Genomic DNA, 19,488 nt, shown 5'->3' with positions numbered 1-19,488 from the left:
TTGAAGTGTGTAGCTTTATTGAGAAGGCAAGATATAGGAAAAGATATGATCTACCTATTACAACCTGGAAATGTATGTATGTGTGTGTGTGTCACTGCACACCACAGACAGTTAAGGAGAGCATGACCCTTTGCTTGCCACTTTCACATTCTTCTTCTGTTCCCTGTATGAAAAAACAATACATGACATGAGATTGTGTGTGTGTGTGTGTGTGTGTGTGTGTGTGTGTGTGTGTGTGTGTGTGTGACATGCCTGTTCTGCTCACAGAGAATGCACTCTGTGCTGTAGGTCTCTCCATCATTACCACATACTGGATCAAACTCCCTGGTGCAGACTCCTCCTTCATACTTCTCACAGCCAGGCTTTACACAAACACAGGCAGTCATAATTATTACACTCAGGCATCAAGGTAGGTTTATGGTTATATTTCACTTTTATATTATGAGAAGATTGCCCTTTTCAGAACTACAGAAAGCAGCCTCACTGTAGGTCATTTTCTTCATTTTGGGTACAATAAGTGGCAGTGAGTCTGGATCTGAGGGATCTACCAGGGACATGTCAGGGGCAAGTCCATGAACACATTTTTAGACAGAGCAGGACACTTAAAATTGACCTTAAGAAGCAGGTGCAGAACAGGACAGAAATGATGTGAGCTATTTTCTTTGTTCTAGTTCAAACTCTGGCAGCAGTGATGTCGCTTGAGTAAGTGTCGGTTTAGGCTCAAGACTACAAGCTAGTGCCTTGAGGCTAAGTTAGTGTTCATGTGTTTATGCTTAGTCACTCCATCAGTTTACTGCATCATTAAAGATGGCATGTTTTACATGGTATTTTTAATCTGTTAATATAAATAGTGGTTGTAAAATGCTTTCCTGTGGCTTGCATTAAGAGCACAGAGACAGAAATTAAGAGCACTGGTAAATGGATCCTGATAGGGCATTGGCCATAAAAACCTTGTGGTATATATATGTGTGTGTATATATATATATATATATATATATATATATATATATATATATTAACTTTTGACTGGTGCTGTATATATTTATATATATATGTTCACTTTGAACTCAAATACAGATGTTAAATATCTCTGCAACTTAGATAGCAAGGCCCTCTAAATGACATCTTCTGGTTGTCAGTCATGACCTCTGACCTTTTCATAGAACTCACAGTGATGAGTGTGGCAGCTGTCAGCAGTAATGAATAAAATAAAATGGTGCACAGGAGTATAAGGGTAGTTGCAGAGAAAGTGTATTCTACAAATAGTGAACTATTCATTGAAAGGCAACAGAACAAAATGTATCTATGCTAATATTATGTAATTGTTTCCGTAAAACATTTTTACCACTCACTTTCAAAATGTCCAAGTTTTTGGGGTGTGACGATACCAGCTTAGGTTGAAGGACAAAACAGTCAAAGCAAAAATTAGAGAGGCATTCTCAAATTAGCCTGGCTTAGTTTGGTTATGACCTCTGTGAATACCTTGATTAATTGCAGATATGGCACTGTACAGTTCTGCGGCAGTGGCAACCCTTTAACTTTCAATCTGTAAACCATTTTAAATTGCTTAAATGAAAATACAGAATCAGGTCTCCCTCAGCACTCTTACCTCTCTGGGTTCAGCTGGAGCTTCTTCTTCTGGTGTTTCTGACATTATCGTCTCATCGCTGTTGGGAAAATGGGTCTCAGTCTCATCCTCCTGGGACAGGACTACACACGCACAAATATGTTTGTACTTCAAAACTTGCAAGAACCCTCACTGACATAATAGATTTCCTAGTTCCTAACCTTAACACTTAACCATGACAACTAAATGCCTAATACCAACCCTAACCCTAAACAAAAGCTAATTCTAAACTTAAACTTTAAACCAAGTTTGAACCCTCCAACAGTCCTTTGAAGAAGTATAAGTGGAGTAGTAATGAAATGTCCTTACTCCCAATGCACACACACATTGCCTCACACCTCTCACACATAACGAGTCCATTATGTGAGAGTGCAACAATATAACCAGTTTTTTGAGGAATGCAGCCCAGTCAGTCTTTGTGTTTTGCTTCTGTTGTCTGGGGACACACTGAAACTGAAGATGGTAATTTTAGTTGAAAAAAAAAAAGTTTTAGGCCACACCATAATAAGCCTTTTTAAAATAACTTTATTCGTTAGAAACCATGATCTGGTATTGATAGTATTGACTTCTGTCAGTTGATCTATTTTGTTAAAACACTGGTTTAAAACCATTGTGGAAAACTTAGTATTTGACCAGATTTGTCAGGTATCAACGTATCTGTGCGCTATGTAATTTGTACACAAGTATGGCTGCTGAAACCAGAACAAACAAACCATGGGAAGTAGACATCTGAACCACAGAATTAGGATCTGTGGGAAAACCACAGCAGAGAAAAAATTATCCATCACAATGAATGGTGTTAAATAAAGATGAGGCTTGGTTATGTCCTGCTACAGGTCAAGCACCAAAGCACATTCATTTCTATATCCTTCTTAATAATCCTTCACATAAATCACATCAATTTGATATGACATACTAGTTTTAGATCATGAAGATTATTTTTAGCTTAAAAAGATGTTTTACTCTAAACATAAAAAGAAATTGAGTGGTTTAACCCTTTTTTTACTCTGTGACAACAGATTGTAATCATGCTGAATTAGACATTCTCAAATAATTTCACTTAACAGTCTCTGAACAATACATTGCCATAAAACCTAAAACCTTCTAAACCATCTCACATAATCATTATGTCTCTAAGTAAGACTTAATGAAATTGTATTTTCTTAAAAAAGCAAAGATAATTTTGCCAGCCTATTGATATTATTTTTTTCCAATACTTTTTATAGGATCAAGTGTCTTTTTTCTTGACATTAGTGCAGTGACCAGTTTTATTCTCTCTCATTTCGATGTGCTGTCTCACATTTGTAGTAAGTCCCTTGAACAAGAAAACTGAGCCAGGAAGACATACACATAAGACAGAAAATTCCAGCACTTTCAGCTGACTGTCTCTGGTTTAAAATTGAAGTCTTTGAGACAGAATCTGAAATTAAATAGATTTTTATGATCAGTACTTTATGCTGTTAATGAACTCACCAGAGACAGAGAGCAGCAGGACGGAACAGAGCAGCTCAGCCAGCTTCATGTTTTCCAGTGTGTGCTTGTTTCTGTGTGCCTGTGTTTGGAAACAGGTGTGTTCTTCACACGTTTTCCTATTATACACAAGCTGATTGGCTGCGTTATAACAGCCAGGTGATACTCACCAACGTCAGGGCCACAAGACTACACCACTGGATCAAATGAAAAACAGGCTGGAAAAACAAATATCCAGTTATAGCTGTAGGCAAGAATATGGTGAAAAGTTTAGATGTTAGATAGAGAAGAAATATTTCAGAGTTTTAGTATGAGTACATAAATAATCAGCATTAAACAGTAACACTATATACCATACTTTATGATACAATAAAATACTATACTAAATTCTATACTGTTCTCTATACTATACTAAACTATGCTATACTATTCTGCTATACTATAGTAAACTATAATTCTACTGTAGTAAACAGTATAAAAATGTAAAAGTATAGCAGCATTGTACTATACTGACCAGTCTAGATGATAGAGAGAGAAAATTAAATTCAAGGTTGTAATATGAGGATAGACAAAATCAACATGAAACTGTCACACACATTTAGTATCTGTTCATTATACTACACTGTTGGGCCTCAACCATGGGGTCACACAAAGAAGGCCTACATGTAAACCCTGAGGCCTGGCTCCTGCACAGGAGTGTCTCTGCATGACACAGCTGTGACATCACCGCCCCTTTAAAACCAGAGGACACTCAGAGAAACACGCCTTCATTTTGAACTGAGTTGGAGGAAGCATCGCTGCCTCTGTGAGTCAGCTTCACTAACGAAGATACCCCTCACACGTGTTTCTCCACCGCTAGAAGTCTATCCCCTCGCTGGACAAGACGAGACTTCACCGTGTTCACCCGAACACCATCCCTGGATCCAAGAGAGACCGCTTAACTTTATTTTAACTTAACACACACACCCTGCTCGCTTTCTGAAGCGACCAAGTAAGAGGCTTAAGTCTGGGCAGAGGCAGTGTTAGTTTGCGTGTTTACCTTCAGCTTCAGTACTGTTGTTGTTTTGTTAGCTTTTAGCTTTTTAAGCCTTATTACTATTGTTTTGTTGTGTAATGTGACGGGCCGCCGAGTCCATTTGTCCTGCTATACTCCAAGGAGTATTTTGAAGTTTGCTGTCTGTTAAGTTGTGTTCACCACACTAGACTGTTTTTGTGTTTGTCCCACTCGGGACTACTGCTGTGGTTGTGACACCGTGAGGGAGAAAGTAAGTTGCTTTGTTGATCAGAAACCAGACAAAGTGCATTACAGACCGCCGTCCATACGCAAGCTTTCTGTGGACAAAGGAGCCACTTCTCCCCCCTCACGGTCTTTCCTCCCTCTCTTGTGACTAACACACACACACATGGGCACACACACATACACGTACCGACATCTTTTTGCACATCTGATGGTCAAATAACGTGGGGCCTGTCCCTCGCTATCCGCCATCAGACACGTGTGTTTTACACGGAACTGGGTGAGCGCAAGACGCAGAACACCAGGCGGCGCCATCTTGCTATTGTCTAACCAAGACACCGGCGTACTTCTGCCATTTGGACGTGACTTCCTCTCAAAGTCACGTCCGCGTCCCAAACCCTCAATGTCATCACGCCAGATCACGTCGCCATCTTGTCTCTCGCACACACACACACACATGCATTCACCTGCATGTGCTCAACCCTGTACATAGCTGTTTAAACACTATCTCCTCCGAGGGTGTTAATGGTATCAGCTTCAAACTTAAATAGATGACTTATGACACTATGCTGAAAAAAAATTCTTAAAAACTATATAACAACTCGAACAGTTTGGATTTTATAAGCCCTCAAAGTTGCAGTGCCACTTTGCCAATCGCAAAGTCATGCGATTTATGAGGCGATTTCACAAGAAGTGTACTCTAAAATTCTCCTCTCCAACTGCTCCTGGTCATGTGACTCCCTCAGTGCTGTGAAACATTCCACAATACACACTCATTATAAAATCACAGGAGGAGCAAGAAAAGGCTTTAAAAGTCAAACTCTAATATCTCAAAAACAGTAAGAGATAGAAAAAACATGTAAATTCAAGATTTGTAGGACAAAGTCTCGTGACTCATTTGAAGTTCAAATGAAGTTTATATCTAAAACTATGTGGAAGCAGTAAATGTTCAAAAAGGTGTGGGTTCGCTCACACTCTCCATTCAAATATGTGAGTATTTTTCTGCGTCCAGCTGCAGTTATTTATTGTCTCTACACATCTGACATTACACATTTCAATCAAACTTTGACCACGTCATGTCGGTTAAAAGTCTGATCTGATCCCGATGGGCCATTATTAATTATTGCTAATAACCAACCGTGCTCCTCACTCCTCCATGAGACTCCCCTGATATCAACGGTTGGTGCCCGAATTATTGATTGACATTAATAATCTCTTGATTTCATAATTCATAATTGTCTATGATAATTATGAATTATTACTAATAACCAAACGCTTCCTACACGTCCCAACATATTGGTGCCTTCCTGTTTGAGGTTCCCTTGATGTCACATATTGGTGCCCCGTGTGCGGCTCCCGTGATATTAGCTTTTATTGCAATATTTATACACAATAATCAATTATTAATCATTTTTGAATTATTAATAATTTTCCAAAAATTTCAGTTACTGAAATTTTGACTAGTGCTCTACCTATTGGGATTTCAAATCAGGCTATCAGCATATCCAGTGTGGTTGTGTAGTGTATACAGTGTGCACTAGTGGTTGTCTTAGCAGAAAGTTGTTTGCACGCTAATTGTTGCCCCAAGAAGCCCTACAGGTAAAGGAGCAGATGATCCCAGTCCACCAGGAGATGCAAGCTATTAGCCTAGCGACCCCTGATGGTGCAGTCCCCGACCTCAACAGTCCAGATGACTGCCAAGTGCCTCCATCAGCCCACCCGATGGACGCAGGTGCCCCGCACTACAATGGTGCATCTGGTATCATGGTCACTGTTAGTTTGTAGTCTGTTTTCTCCATAACCTCCGCATGCCTTAGATATTATGTCAGGTTTGAGGTCAGGTATAGCATAGGTGAGTAGGTAAGTTAGACTAAGTCCTTAGATCTGCTACTACTACTGCTATGCAACCCTTACAGACACATCTGACATATAGTCTTGGCATTGCACTTCAAACCCAGTTATGATTAGGATTCACACATCTCTTACAGGTACATTCAACACACACAGGCCAGACTGGACTCCCTCCTTCCCCTCTAGCACACCAGTCTGCACCAATCCACTGGCCAACTCCAACTTCTTTCAGGAGTGAGCCTATTAACCTAACCACCTTTCCTTTTTCCTTTTTCTTTTCTTCATGACTTGGTGTTGTACTATTGGTAATAACCAAAGAGCAGCAAAAGGATTGTGTTGGTTAATATTGAATGTACATAGGTACACTCTGCCTCTGTAACAAGCCAGACTTTGCCTCAGACTTTGCCTCAGTAGCTGCCCAGACAGCTGCTGTGAACTCTGAACTGTGCACTGTATGGACTGTTTCAACCCTTTCTTTTTCTCTGGAATATGCAGACTGTTCCAGCCTCCCACCTGTCTCAGGAGCACATGGACTGTGTAACCACCAAGTTACTTCCAACCCACAGGGACTTTTCGGCCCTTGGTTTGCTCCAAAGATTGTGGCCAGCATCCCACTCTTCAGGCCAAAGGGGAGATGTTGGGCCTCAACCATGGAATCACACAAAGAAGGCCTACATGTAAACCTTGAGGCCTGGCCACAAGGCACCTCTGTTCCTTTGTTCCCCTGAAACAAAGGAACAGCACCAAAAGGCTGCTCACAAACTACCCATCCCAACATACACTATATAATATGATATATGATATGATATAACTATACTGTTCTCTAAACAATATTATATTATGCTGCTGTGTACAATTCCTCTTGCTGAAATAAATAAGGTTGCATTGAAATGAACTGAATTAAATATACTCTACTATCTTTTTTTTATTATTCTAATTTTAGGTTGCCTCTTCAACATCTGGCCAGGGACAACAGATAAAAATGAGCCTTCCAGGTTAACTGTGGCTCATTTACAGTTTTTTTTTTTGATGTTGTTGTTGTTGTTGATTAATGAGCATTGTCCCTGTGAAATAAATAAATAAAATAAATACAATTTCTGCAGTTTGCTTTTTCACATTACATTTCGTGTGGATCAGCAGTAGGTGGTGCCAATGGACTTGTTAATACCTTCCTGTTAAATAAAAAGAAAGAAGAAGAAAGAAAACACAGTAAGCTAGGGAGCAGTTATGTTCTACCATTAAATCTAATATTTGTTGCACATTTATTTGGCTGATTACAGTATTATACAAGTTTTAGGCAAATAAATAAGGAAATCAGTGAGTTAGTATTTCATCACCAGAATTTTATTCTCTGCATTGTGGGTTAGACTTTGAAACACCACTGTTTAGACCTTCGTGTCGGGGGGGGGGGGGGGGGGCTAAAGGTGCTTGTCAGATAGTTTCCTTGGTGGATTATGGGAGGCTGTGTAGGGCCATTTTTGTAACTTATCTTAACCAATAATCTGATATTCACACAAGTTGTCAATGCAGTAATTTGTCTCTCTAGCTCAATGTAACACTATGTAACCATGAATGCCTTCCAGGAGAGGCAGCCCCGTGTCCGTATTTAGACTATATCACATCTCCCCTTCTCTATGACACTTTTGATTTCCTACATGGTCGGACGACACATTGTATGAACCAGTTCTGATTGACCATACACCAACCTTAAAGGGGCCAGTATAATCTGTCTAAAGTGCTTGTCAGATGATCAAATAGCTTCAGAACCCCATTCCTCTCACACTTTTCCAACGCTGGATTAGAGGGGGCTGTGTTGGGCCATTTCTGTAACTTTCCAAAACAGACAATCCAAAATGTTGAGAATGAAAAAAAGAGTTTCAACAGCAAGCTATCACTACAGTGGGTGTGACTGTTGTCATGATAGGTTGCTATATAGGGCCATTTCTTTAACTTCCTGGGATGGACAATCCAACATTTGTGGTATGATGTAAACATAAAAAGTTTGCTGCATAGATGTCTCAGAACCACGTCTGTTTCTGGTGAAATGTCAATCTGCTGCTGCTTTGGTGATTTTATCAACAAGAGAAAACCAAATACTTGCTGCAAACTTGCAGTAATAATGGATTAATGCTAAATAATAAATGAATGTGGGTGATTTTTATAGTATCTGTTGTCCACAGGTGCTTTATACTGAATGAAAATCTTCTCCTTAAGTTCAATAAATCCCTTCAGCATCTAAAGGCAGCAGGACAGATCTGAAGCTTCACATTTGAGGCACGCTGCATTTACCGTCATTAAATCACCTGATGACACCAGGCTGCTACAGAATAATCACACACATTTCTACACAAATCAGACTGGTCGGTTACAACTTTATATTCTGCCTTTCGATGAAAGAGACATCGGGTTAGCAGGGCTCAGCCTCTTTTGCAACTTTCTTTTTAGCAACAGTAGCGTTTTATATTTTATTCTTGAAATATATTGCTGCAAACCATGTTGTGTAACATTAATTACTAGATTACATATGTGACCATTTACAAAGTGAGATACATTAGAGTTAGCCTATGGTTGAAATAGTGACGGTCCAATGCAAGCATATGGCTTCACCAAGTTCCTTTTTTAAAATTTCTATTGTTATTATAGTAACTAACTGATGAAAAACTACTCCATCTGTCTTTAGCTGTAGATTTGTGGTGATGTGTGTTCATGTTGTGGCGCTGAACCACTCAGACATTTCCTGAAGAAAATCTTTCCATTTGTTGAGTTGTCATTATAACGCTTGTCAATGTCCTAGAGCGAGCAGAAAAGGCAGGCGTCACACTCAATATGTCCAAATGTGAGTTTGGGAAAAGAGAGGTGAGGTTTCTTGGCTTAATCATCTCAGAGGATGGCATGAAGCCAGACCCAGTCAAAACCAGAGCTGTGCAGGAGATGAAAGAACCTGCAAACATAAGTGAGCTCAGGAGCTTCTTAGGTATGGTCAATAACTTAGGGAGCAGCAGAGAGCATTTTCCACCATTTCTTCAGCAGGATGACCCCAACAAGTCACTGAAGATATCAGCTGATGCCTCATCCTATGGTTTATGGACAGTGATGCTTCAAAACAATAAAAAAAACTGGTCACTGGTCTGCTGACAGGCACAGAGCAAGGCTATGCTCAGCTGGTGTTAGCTCTAACCTGGGCTTTTGGGAAGTTGGGAAGTTCAGCAATTTCATTCGTTGCCACCTCAGATACAGAGATTCTGGATGTGCCTAATAAGGTACTCCTATACAGTCTCACACATACCTGAAAAGAACCTCACAACGGCTGAGACACTGTCTTGCTCGCCACTCAAAGATGGAGTTCCATGAGCTGACAGTGACCTGATGGAAGTTACCAATATCTACGTTGAGACTGTTCTGGAAACCTGCCGACAAGCGTCAGATATATGACTGAGCTTTGCAAGCTTCACAAGTGATGAAACACTTTATAGGGGGAGCCAGTTGCAAGGACCAATCAAACACTACTGGCATGAGAGAGTAGTTCTAAGTGTGCATGATGGACTCCTCCTGCATGGCACAAACTGCAAACATGAGAAACGATGACAGGAGAAAATACACAGGGGCCACCAGGGGGTAGTAAAGTTAACTAAGCAGTCAGATAAGTGAGGTTATCCTTAACTATGGTTTTGATAATGTAACCAGCAGGTCTAAATATCCCTAGAGTAACGGTAATGCAGAGCACACTGTTCAAGAACTTGTTGAAAAGGGCCCCTATAGAACCTTTTTGGACTACAGAGCAACACCTCTGAGTTATGGCTACAAATATTTAATATAACCCAGAGTAAAGGAACATTCAAATGAAGAGCTAATTTTTTTCCAGGCAGTTTCTCCTAGAAAAAAATTAAGCTGGTTTTAACACCAGTATGACATTGTGATCTGAAAGAACTCAGCTTTTGAGATACCAGTAAGATCCAAAACCAAACTTCTTTGACTTACAAATAGTATATGATTTTTTCTAAGAGAATCTTACTTTAACATTCACACAGTTGTCTCACATCTCACGTTGTTGTCTCGACAAACATGTCACAGTAAGATCTAGGCATAAGGTTTATGTTCTTATTGATTTAAGACATATGGCTTACGACACCACAACATCTGTGGTTTGATGTCATACCCCTCTCTGTACTTGTTTTCTATCTCTCTGCACTTGCAACTTTCAAATAATGGCAAAAATTAACACAAAAATCATACAAAAAAACAACTGTTTGCTCTTGCAAATATTTATTGTCTGTTATAAAGGGAATAGTGAATTAATGAACGAGACAGCCCTGTAGTATATTGAAACGTCAAGTCGTAGGCTACTTACCACCTGTGGGTGCATTCAGGTCCTCTGTGGTCGACATTCACTAGTTGCACGGGATGAAGTGTTTTTATTTTCACTTTCTTGAGTGTGCGATTGTACACTTCCATTCCTGAGATACAAGAGAAAAGATACAAAGATAAGAGGATGGCTATGTTTTACACAAGATGCTTCCAAGACCTACTGAACATTACCATCAGCAATGTACATCAGCTAGTACAAGCAGCAAGCTCATCCCCGAGGAGCAAAAGGGAAAGTGGGTTCAAGATGTATATCTAGTTAGATTGTCTTTAAGGACTGCTCACCAGTGGACATTTCAGTGGCAGAGTGTTCCTGTGTGGCAACCACAATGTTGCATTGCTGTTCCAGATCACGCACTACTACTGGGCTGCTTCAGGAAGCCTTACCCTTAGTGAGCACTTCTTTACTAGATATGATCAATTTGTCTTTAGTAACAGGCTATGTACCACAGTCCTTTAAAGTAGCTGTAATTAAACCTCTTCTTAAGAAGCCTACTCTTGATTCAGGTGTTTTAGCCAATTATAGACCTATATCTAACCTTCCATTTCTATCCAAGATCCTTGAGAAAGCAGTCTCTAATTAGTTATGTGACTTTTTACATAACAATAGTTTATTTGAGGATTTTCAGTCAGGATTTAGAGCGCATCATAGCACAGAGACAGCACTGGTGAAAGTCACAAATGACCTCCTAACTGCATCGGACAAAGGATTTGTCTCTATACTTGTCCTGTTAGATCTTAGTGCTGCATTCGACACAATTGACCATAAAATCCTTTTGCAGAGACTGGAACATTTAATTGGCATTAAAGGAACTGCATTAAGCTGGTTTAAGTCCTGTTTATCAGACCGATTTCAGTTTGTACATGTTAATGATGAATCCTCCGTGAAGGCAAAAGTTAGACACGGAGTTCCACAAGGCTCTGTACTTGGACCAATTCTATTCACCTTATATATGCTTCCTTTAGGTAATATTATTAGGAAACACTCCATAAATTTTCATTGTTACGCAGATGACACCCAATTATATTTATCAGTGAAGCCAGATGAACCCAATCAGTTAAACAAACTCCAAACATGCCTTAACGACATAAAGACCTGGATGACCTGCAATTTTCTACTACTAAATTCAGATAAAACTGAATTTATTGTGCTTGGCCCTAAACACCTTAGAAACACATTATCTAATGATAAAGCTACTCTGGATGGCATTACCCTGGCCTCCAGCACCCCCCTAAGGAATCTGGGAGTTATCTTTGATCAGGATATGTCCTTTAACTCCCACATAAATCAAATCTCAAGGACTGCCTTTTTTCACTTACGTAATATCACAAAAATCAGGCACATCCTGTCCCAAAAAGATGCAGAAAAACTAGTTCACGCATTTGTTACTTCTAGGCTGGATTATTGCAATTCCTTATTATCAGGCTGCCCTAACAAGTCTCTAAAGACTCTCCAGCTGGTCCAGAATGCAGCTGCACGTGTATTGACTAAAACTAGAAAAAGAGACCACATTTCTCCCATTTTAGCTTCGCTACATTGGCTTCCTGTAAAATCTAGAATAGAATTTAAAATCCTTCTCCTAACTTACAAAGCCCTTAATGGTCAGGCACCATCATATCTTGAAGAGCTCATAATACCGTATTATCCCACTAGAACACTGCGCTCCCAGTATGCAGGCTTACTGGTGGTCCCTACAGTCTTTAAAAGTAGAATGGGAGGCAGAGCCTTCAGCTATCAGGCTCCTCTTCTATGGAACCATCTACCGGATTCAGTCCGGGGTGCAGACACCCTCTCTATGTTTAAGAGTAGGCTTAAAACTTTCCTTTTTGATAAAGCTTATAGTTAGGGCCGACCAGGCTCGCCTTGGATCAGCCCTTAGTTATGCTGCTATAGGCCTAGACTACTGGGGGACTTCCCAATATGCACTGAGCTCCTCTCTCCTCCTCCTCCTCTCCATCTGTATGCATTCATGTAACATCAATGCATGTCACTAACTTTGCTTCTTCCCCGGAGTTTTTTGTGCTTTCTCATCTCACAGGAAAACCTGGGTCCCGGGCCGAACCTTCGCGGTCCTTCACAGTCCTGATGGCATCCTTCCCTGGCTGTTGCTGCTTGTGCCTGTTGTTGTTGTTGTGATTGTGATTGTTTTTCTTCTGTCCCCCCTCCCCCTTTCCCTCTCTCTTTCTCTCTCTCAACCCAACCGGTCAAAGCAGATGGCCGCCCACCAAGAGCCGGGGTCTGCTTGAGGTTTCTACCCGTTAAAGGGGAGTTTTTCCTTACCGCTGTCACCAAGTGCTTGCTCATGGGGGAATTGTTGGGTCTCTGTATATTAAAGAGTACGGTCTTGACCTGCTCTATGTGAAAAGTGCCTTGTGATGACTTCTGTTGTGATATGGCGCTATATAAATAAAAATTGATTGATTGATTGATTGACTACTCCACAATCAACTGGCTGCTGTACCCTCGCATCCTTAGCTGCACAGAAACAGAGCAGCGCTTGCACAAGCCAAGGACCATGGTAAGTATATATTCACAACCAAACCATGGTTTAATGAGGATTTCCTTTGTACCAGGAGCTGATCTAGTATGTTCTTGACAATTCTTTTGTGTAATAAATAGGGTGTGAAACCAGGTCGAGTGAGTGACATGGTGTTCATTACCACTAAGCCGATGCAGTTTACAGTTTACATCTATTGTCCTATGTAATTGTACAGCCTACTATATAATTTTTTGTGATTATTTGTGATTGTTGTTTGAGTGTAAATTGTTCTTAAAGTCCTAATTGTGAAATTAAATTCTTCAAAGGAGTTGAAGGCTTCCAAGGCAGTATGGGGGGAGCTGCCACATCCAGATATCCTCAAAGTCGACGAGGTGTACAAGGACTTCTTGGCAGACATTGCTCCACTCCTCACCAGCATGGCAATAAGTGTGAATGTCCCACTGGTTGACTCAGCTTTTGGGAAAGTACAGGAAGGTAGTCCCATCTCCTACCAGCATCCATTACCAGTGAGCTGGGTTATAGTATGCCCAGATGCCCCTCCACCACCACCTCTTCCTGTAGATGGCTATAGGCTGGAGCCTACCAGCTGCCAGTTTGTGCGCAGTCACCAACAGCACCACAATCTACAGTCACTTGTCACTACATTAGAAATGGTAAGGAAAGTAGAGGTTGCCACCAGGGAGCAGAGCAACACTGGAGTGGTACCGTGTCAGGAGGCCAAGAATAACTTCTTCCTGATTCAGGGAAATATGTCATGTCAGAGATCAGAGTTCTACTGAACACCTGGCACAAAGAATTTGAAATGGAGTGATTCAAATGGCTGCAGTGAAGAGGGGACTGGCACTAGAACTGATTGCCATCCAGGAGTGCTGCCGAGTAAAAAATACAAATTACTGGCCTGGTGGCTACGTCATCCATCCAGATGTCCCCTGGTTAGGATCATTCATCAGACTGCTCAAAATCAAATGCCCCAATGCAATGAGCTATGTGGACTTTAGCTACTTGAAAATATAGAGTGGCACACTGAAATTAAAACAGACTCACAACTACTACTGGCAGGTTCAAGGCCAGCTCCTAATTACAGGGATGGAGTGGTGTGATTTGTTGTTTTTGCAGAGAAGGATATTCTCATACAATGCAAGTATGAGAATATCTGCAAGGTGGCTGCAACCATTAAGAAGAAGGGAGATTTTTTTTTTTTACATGGCAGTTTGAAGATGGTTCTCTACCACTTTTTGGTATTTAAATTTCCAATAGACTGATATGCACTACACTTTTCTTTGAACCACTATACTGATAGCATTGATTCTTAAAAAATATATTACCTTAAATGTGCATCTACATGTGGACTCCTCTTAATGCTACCATGCCTTGAGCCAGGTGTGTAAAACAATGCAGAACTCTAAACTTTCCTTAGTTGTAACATGTAACTGCCATTCACTTCACCAGTGGTGGAGAACAGGTATTTAAGAGGTCATATACATGTATATGTGTAATTTTTTTATTACTTTTTTAAGGAACTATTGTAAAAGCTCTGTCAACAAAAGGTTGTTTAATGAATAAATTCTGGTAAGTGATTAACACAAAACTATAGAACATTCATCAGAAACTATTTACAAGCACAGAATAAGCAAGAAGTGAATGTCATTAATACATAAGTCTAGAGTTATTCATCATCAATGTGCCCATGCCTTTACCAATGGTCCGTTCTGGTAGTTGACCAGGTAGCAAGCCACACTGAATATCTCCTCATTGTTTCCACACACAGAAAGTGATATTTCTTTGTCAAAAACTTTGTTTGTTGCATTCACCATCCTGATGCACTTCTCCACATGGATCCTCAGAAGTGCAATAGATTTGGCTCTGACTGACATCCTCCCTACCCATTTGAATATTTCTTGAGAGAAAGGCAGGCCAGTAAACCTTTAACAGAGCCAGACTGTGCACAAGGAACCCTTTGTCAAACATAATTTCCATGTCTGGTGTGAGTAGGTTTGCAATGCCAGACAGCTTGAAAATCTTACGGTCACTCATGGGCCGTGCATACAAGCCAGACACGAATGTAATGGCACCATGGGAAGCCATGGCGATCATGGCCTTGAATTTAGCATAATATGTATGTGGAAATCACCTCACTCTGCAACAGGAGAGAGGATTGAGTCTGACAGAATATTTCAGTGCAGTCAAGCACAACTTGTGTGTCAGGGAAAGCTGAAAACTCTGGTGGAAGGTGGCATCCACAGACGTTTGCTTCCAAGCAGGATGTATAGGAAGTGCGTCCAGGTGGCAATAATCCTAGTGGTCATTGTTGTAGTAAATGAGTCCAGGACTCAGACTTGAGTCTGACTCGAGTCTCAACTTGGACTTGAGCATCAATGACTCAGACTGGGACTTGGGCTCGAGCATTGACTGCATTCGGACTTGGAGTATGAAGATGAGGATTTGAACTTGTTAATTGATAAAGAAGTAGTATATATCCTTTGTTTTGCCAGTCCAATTTTCTGCACATAGCCACACTATGGTTCATGTCACACACAGAGAAGCAGCTGCAGCACAGACAGTATATTCACACACACACAACATGCACATTGCGCACACAGCACGCAGAAAGCCACAGCCATGCACACGCACACACAATATGCGCGTTGTGCACACAGCACACACAGCCACACAAACACACTCACACTCACACTCACAAACACACACACACACAATGTGCAGTTGCGTACACAGCACAAAGACACTACAACCACACACACACATGTTGTTAGTATGGAAGTTCTTTAGTGTGAGTGAAGAAGACACAAAACTCACAATTTGTAATACCTTTAAGTCCAAAAAACAAATCTTATAAAATTGGAATCGGTAGGTCAGACTTTTAAAAAATTGGAAATCAGAATCGGCCAAAAAAATTGCAATTGGTGCATCATTAATATTGATATCAAATCACAGCTGTGTCATTTTTGTTTAATGTAGACCTTTATATTTGTATGTCAGCTTTTTGACCATGCCAGAGTGGAGCACTAGAAACCATCTTGGAACTCGACACTGGGGACTCGAGACTTGACTCGGACTCAAGACTTAGTAACTTGACCACAACACTGCTACTGGCTGTGGTTTGGTGAATGCCAAACTGTTCTGCTTGATCCCTGGGAGGCAGGCCCACTGACAGGTGCATGAGGAACAGCAACAGTTCATCTATGGGTGGAAGTTTTTGTGAAAATAAATAAGTGTTAGGCCTAGATACTGTTACACATTATAATTACTGTACACGTACATTCATGCCACATCACTTGAATGCTGCATACCGTTGATGCTTGAGAGAACTCAGAGCTGCTGGCAGAGGCAGCCTTGGCATTGGTGATGTGCACCATCTTTGTGTTGACTGCAGGCTCCACCACTTTCCAAAAGGCCTGTGAATGCTTGTATGTGGCAAAATGAATGTGATAATCTTGATGTTAGACTTTGTTTTGTTTTTCAAATTAGCTTCCCCAAATGAAACATGTTTTTCAAACTCGTACCTAACAACACACCAAGAACATAAGTTTGGTTTTAACTGGTGGGGATACTTTTTGTCGGACGCCAAAATAATTGTTTATGTGTACTTGCTCTCTATCACACTTTTCTCTTTCACAGGCACACACATAACCACATAAAGAGTCTGACTCTGCAAAATGGTTACTTTACTGAATATGCATTTGACTTGCTTGAAACCGGACTTGTATCAGGATTTTTCACTGATTTTTACATTTTATTTTATTGATAGACTACTTAACTATAAATTTGAGACCAACATTATTTTAAAAAATAGCATTATAGACTGCCACAGTAAGTGTTGCAGTAAAAATAAATGTGTAGAAACCTGTAGGTAATGTGCTGCTCTGTAACTAGCCACTGTAAGGTTTTCAAACCTCACATGAGATTCTGTTCTTCCTTTATCAATCAATCAATTTTTATTTATATAGCGCCATATCACAACAAAAGTCATCTCAAGGCACTTTTCACATAGAGCAGGTCAAGACTGTACTCTTTAATTTACAGAGACCCAACAATTCCCCCATGAGCAAGCACTTGGCGACAGCGGTAAGGAAAAACTCCCCTTTAATGGGTAGAAACCTCAAGCAGACCCCAGCTCTTGGTGGGCGGCCATCTGCTTTGACCGGTTGGGTTGAGAGAGAGAAAGAGAGAGGGAAGGGGGGAGGGGGGACAGGAGAGCAACAATCACAACAACAACAACAAGCATAAGCATCAATAGACAGGGAAGGATGCCATCAGGACTGTGAAGGATTGCGAAGGCTCGGCCCAGAACCCAGGTTTTCCTGTGAGATGAGAAAGCACAAAAAACTCCGGGGAAGAAGCAAAGTTAGTGACATGCATTGATGTTACATGAATGCATACAGATGGAGAGGAGGAGGAGGAGAGAGGAGCTCAGTGCATCATGGGAAGTCCCCCAGCAGTCTAGGCCTATAGCAGCATAACTAAGGGCTGATCCAAGGCGAGCCTGGTCAGCCCTCACTATAAGCTTTATCAAAAAGGAAAGTTTTAAGCCTATTCTTAAACAAAGAGAGGGTGTCTGCACCCCGGACTGAATCTGGTAGATGGTTCCATAGAAGAGGAGCCTAATAGCTGAAGGCTCTGCCTCCCATTCTACTTTTAACGACTGTAGGGACCACCAGTAAGCCTGCATACTGGGAGCGCAGTGTTCTAGTGGGATAATACGGTATTATGAGCTCTTCAAGATATGATGGTGCCTGACCATTAAGGGCTTTGTAAGTTAGCAGAAGGATTTTAAATTCTATTCTAGATTTTACAGGAAGCCAATGTAGCGAAGCTAAAATGGGAGAAATGTGGTCTCTTTTTCTAGTTTTAGTCAGTACACGTGCAGCTGCATTCTGGACCAGCTGGAGAGTCTTTAGAGACTTGTTAGGGCAGCCTGATAGTAAGGAATTGCAATAATCCAGCCTAGAAGTAACAAATGTGTGAACTAGTTTTTCTGCATCTTTTAGGGACAGGATGTGCCTGATTTTTGCAATATTACGTAAGTGAAAAAAGGCAGTCCTTGAAATTTGATTTATGTGAGAGTTAAAGGACATATCCTGATCAAAGATAACTCCCAGATTCCTTACGGTGGTGCTGGAGGCCAGGGTAATGCCATCCAGAGTAGCTATATCATTAGATAATATGTTTCTAAGGTGTTTAGGGCCAAGCACAATAACTTCAGTTTTATCTGAATTTAGTAGTAGAAAATTGCAGGTCATCCAGGTCTTTATGTCATTAAGGCATGCTTGGAGTTTGTTTAACTGATTGGGTTCATCTGGCTTCATTGATAAATATAATTGGGTGTCATCTGCGTAACAATGAAAATTTGTGGCGTGTTTCCTAATAATATTACCTAAAGGAAGCATATGTAGGGTGAATAGAATTGGTCCAAGTACAGAGCCTTGTGGAACTCCATGTCTAACTTTTGCCTTCACAGAGGATTCATCATTAACATGTACATGTACTTTAGTTTGTAGATTTGGGCAACATAACTCAAGAGTTTCATGACAGAGCCACTGTGACAGGTCACAATTAAAACATCACAACAGCACAATAACAAACAGTACAAAACAAAAATTGTCTGAGCAACAATCACAGATTAGCTAACAACAACAATTAAATATAATATCAAATGATCTTACTTTTGTCCAGTGAAGTCGTTTTGGATTGTGACGTTTGAAATGTTTAAACTTGATAACAGGTTAGTGTCTTGCTATTCCAAAAGCCTTATACACCAGCCAGATGTAAAAACAAATGTCCTCGTGCAACCCTGCCAAGCATTGTATACTGAAACATGTTCGCTTCTGTAGCACTTCCAGTTGGTGTTGGAGCTCCCTTATCTTCCAATGCAAGGCTTCATTCTTGTTTGCCATCTCATTTGCCATCACCGTCGTCACTGGAGTCATGCAGTAATCATAATCAGGAGCTGCTGTTTCCATCTCGGACTCATAATCCTTGCAGTCTTGCAGTGTTTTATAAGTCAGGTTTTAAAAGCCATCCTGTTACTTTTGGTAATTTTAATTCCTTTGAAGTTTTAAGTTTCTTAATCACTGGCCCTTCTCCTTTACTCTGCATTTTAATCTATAGACCACCGAAATCAGTTAATTTTATTCCTGAGTTTTCTGAGCTTTTATCCATTGTATTACCTAGATATGATAGGGTGGTTATTCTTGGTGATTTTAACATTCATGTGTGTTGTCCTTCCCAGTCTCTTACCTCTCATTTTCTAGACCTCATTGACTCTTTTAACCTCACTCAATATGTTAAAGAGCCCACACACTCTAAGGGCCATACCTTGGATCAAGCTCTCTCATCTGGTCTCTCGTTTGAGTGTCTTTGTGTATTGGATATGATCAGCTTTCACTGATCATAAAGCTGTCACTTTTAAAGTACCATTCCAG

The 19,488-nt window shown here is 40.6% G+C and overlaps 1 protein-coding gene across 1 annotated transcript; it reads right to left on the bottom strand.

Moving 5' to 3' along the window:
- Window positions 1-3,199, bottom strand: LOC122990581 (probable pancreatic secretory proteinase inhibitor). The gene is made up of 4 exons (XM_044363961.1): window positions 3,101-3,199; window positions 1,610-1,710; window positions 253-362; window positions 1-163 (listed from the first exon to the last, which is right to left on the bottom strand). The coding sequence occupies exons 1-4, from the start codon at window positions 3,147-3,149 to the stop codon at window positions 112-114; spliced, it is 312 nt and encodes a 103-aa protein (XP_044219896.1). The 5' UTR covers window positions 3,150-3,199; the 3' UTR covers window positions 1-111.
- Window positions 3,200-19,488: the final 16,289 nt, after the last annotated feature.

This window comes from Thunnus albacares, chromosome 10 (assembly GCF_914725855.1).
Source record: "Thunnus albacares chromosome 10, fThuAlb1.1, whole genome shotgun sequence".
Lineage (NCBI taxonomy): Eukaryota > Metazoa > Chordata > Actinopteri > Scombriformes > Scombridae > Thunnus > Thunnus albacares.
This window is presented reverse-complemented; position numbering and strand designations above follow the sequence as displayed.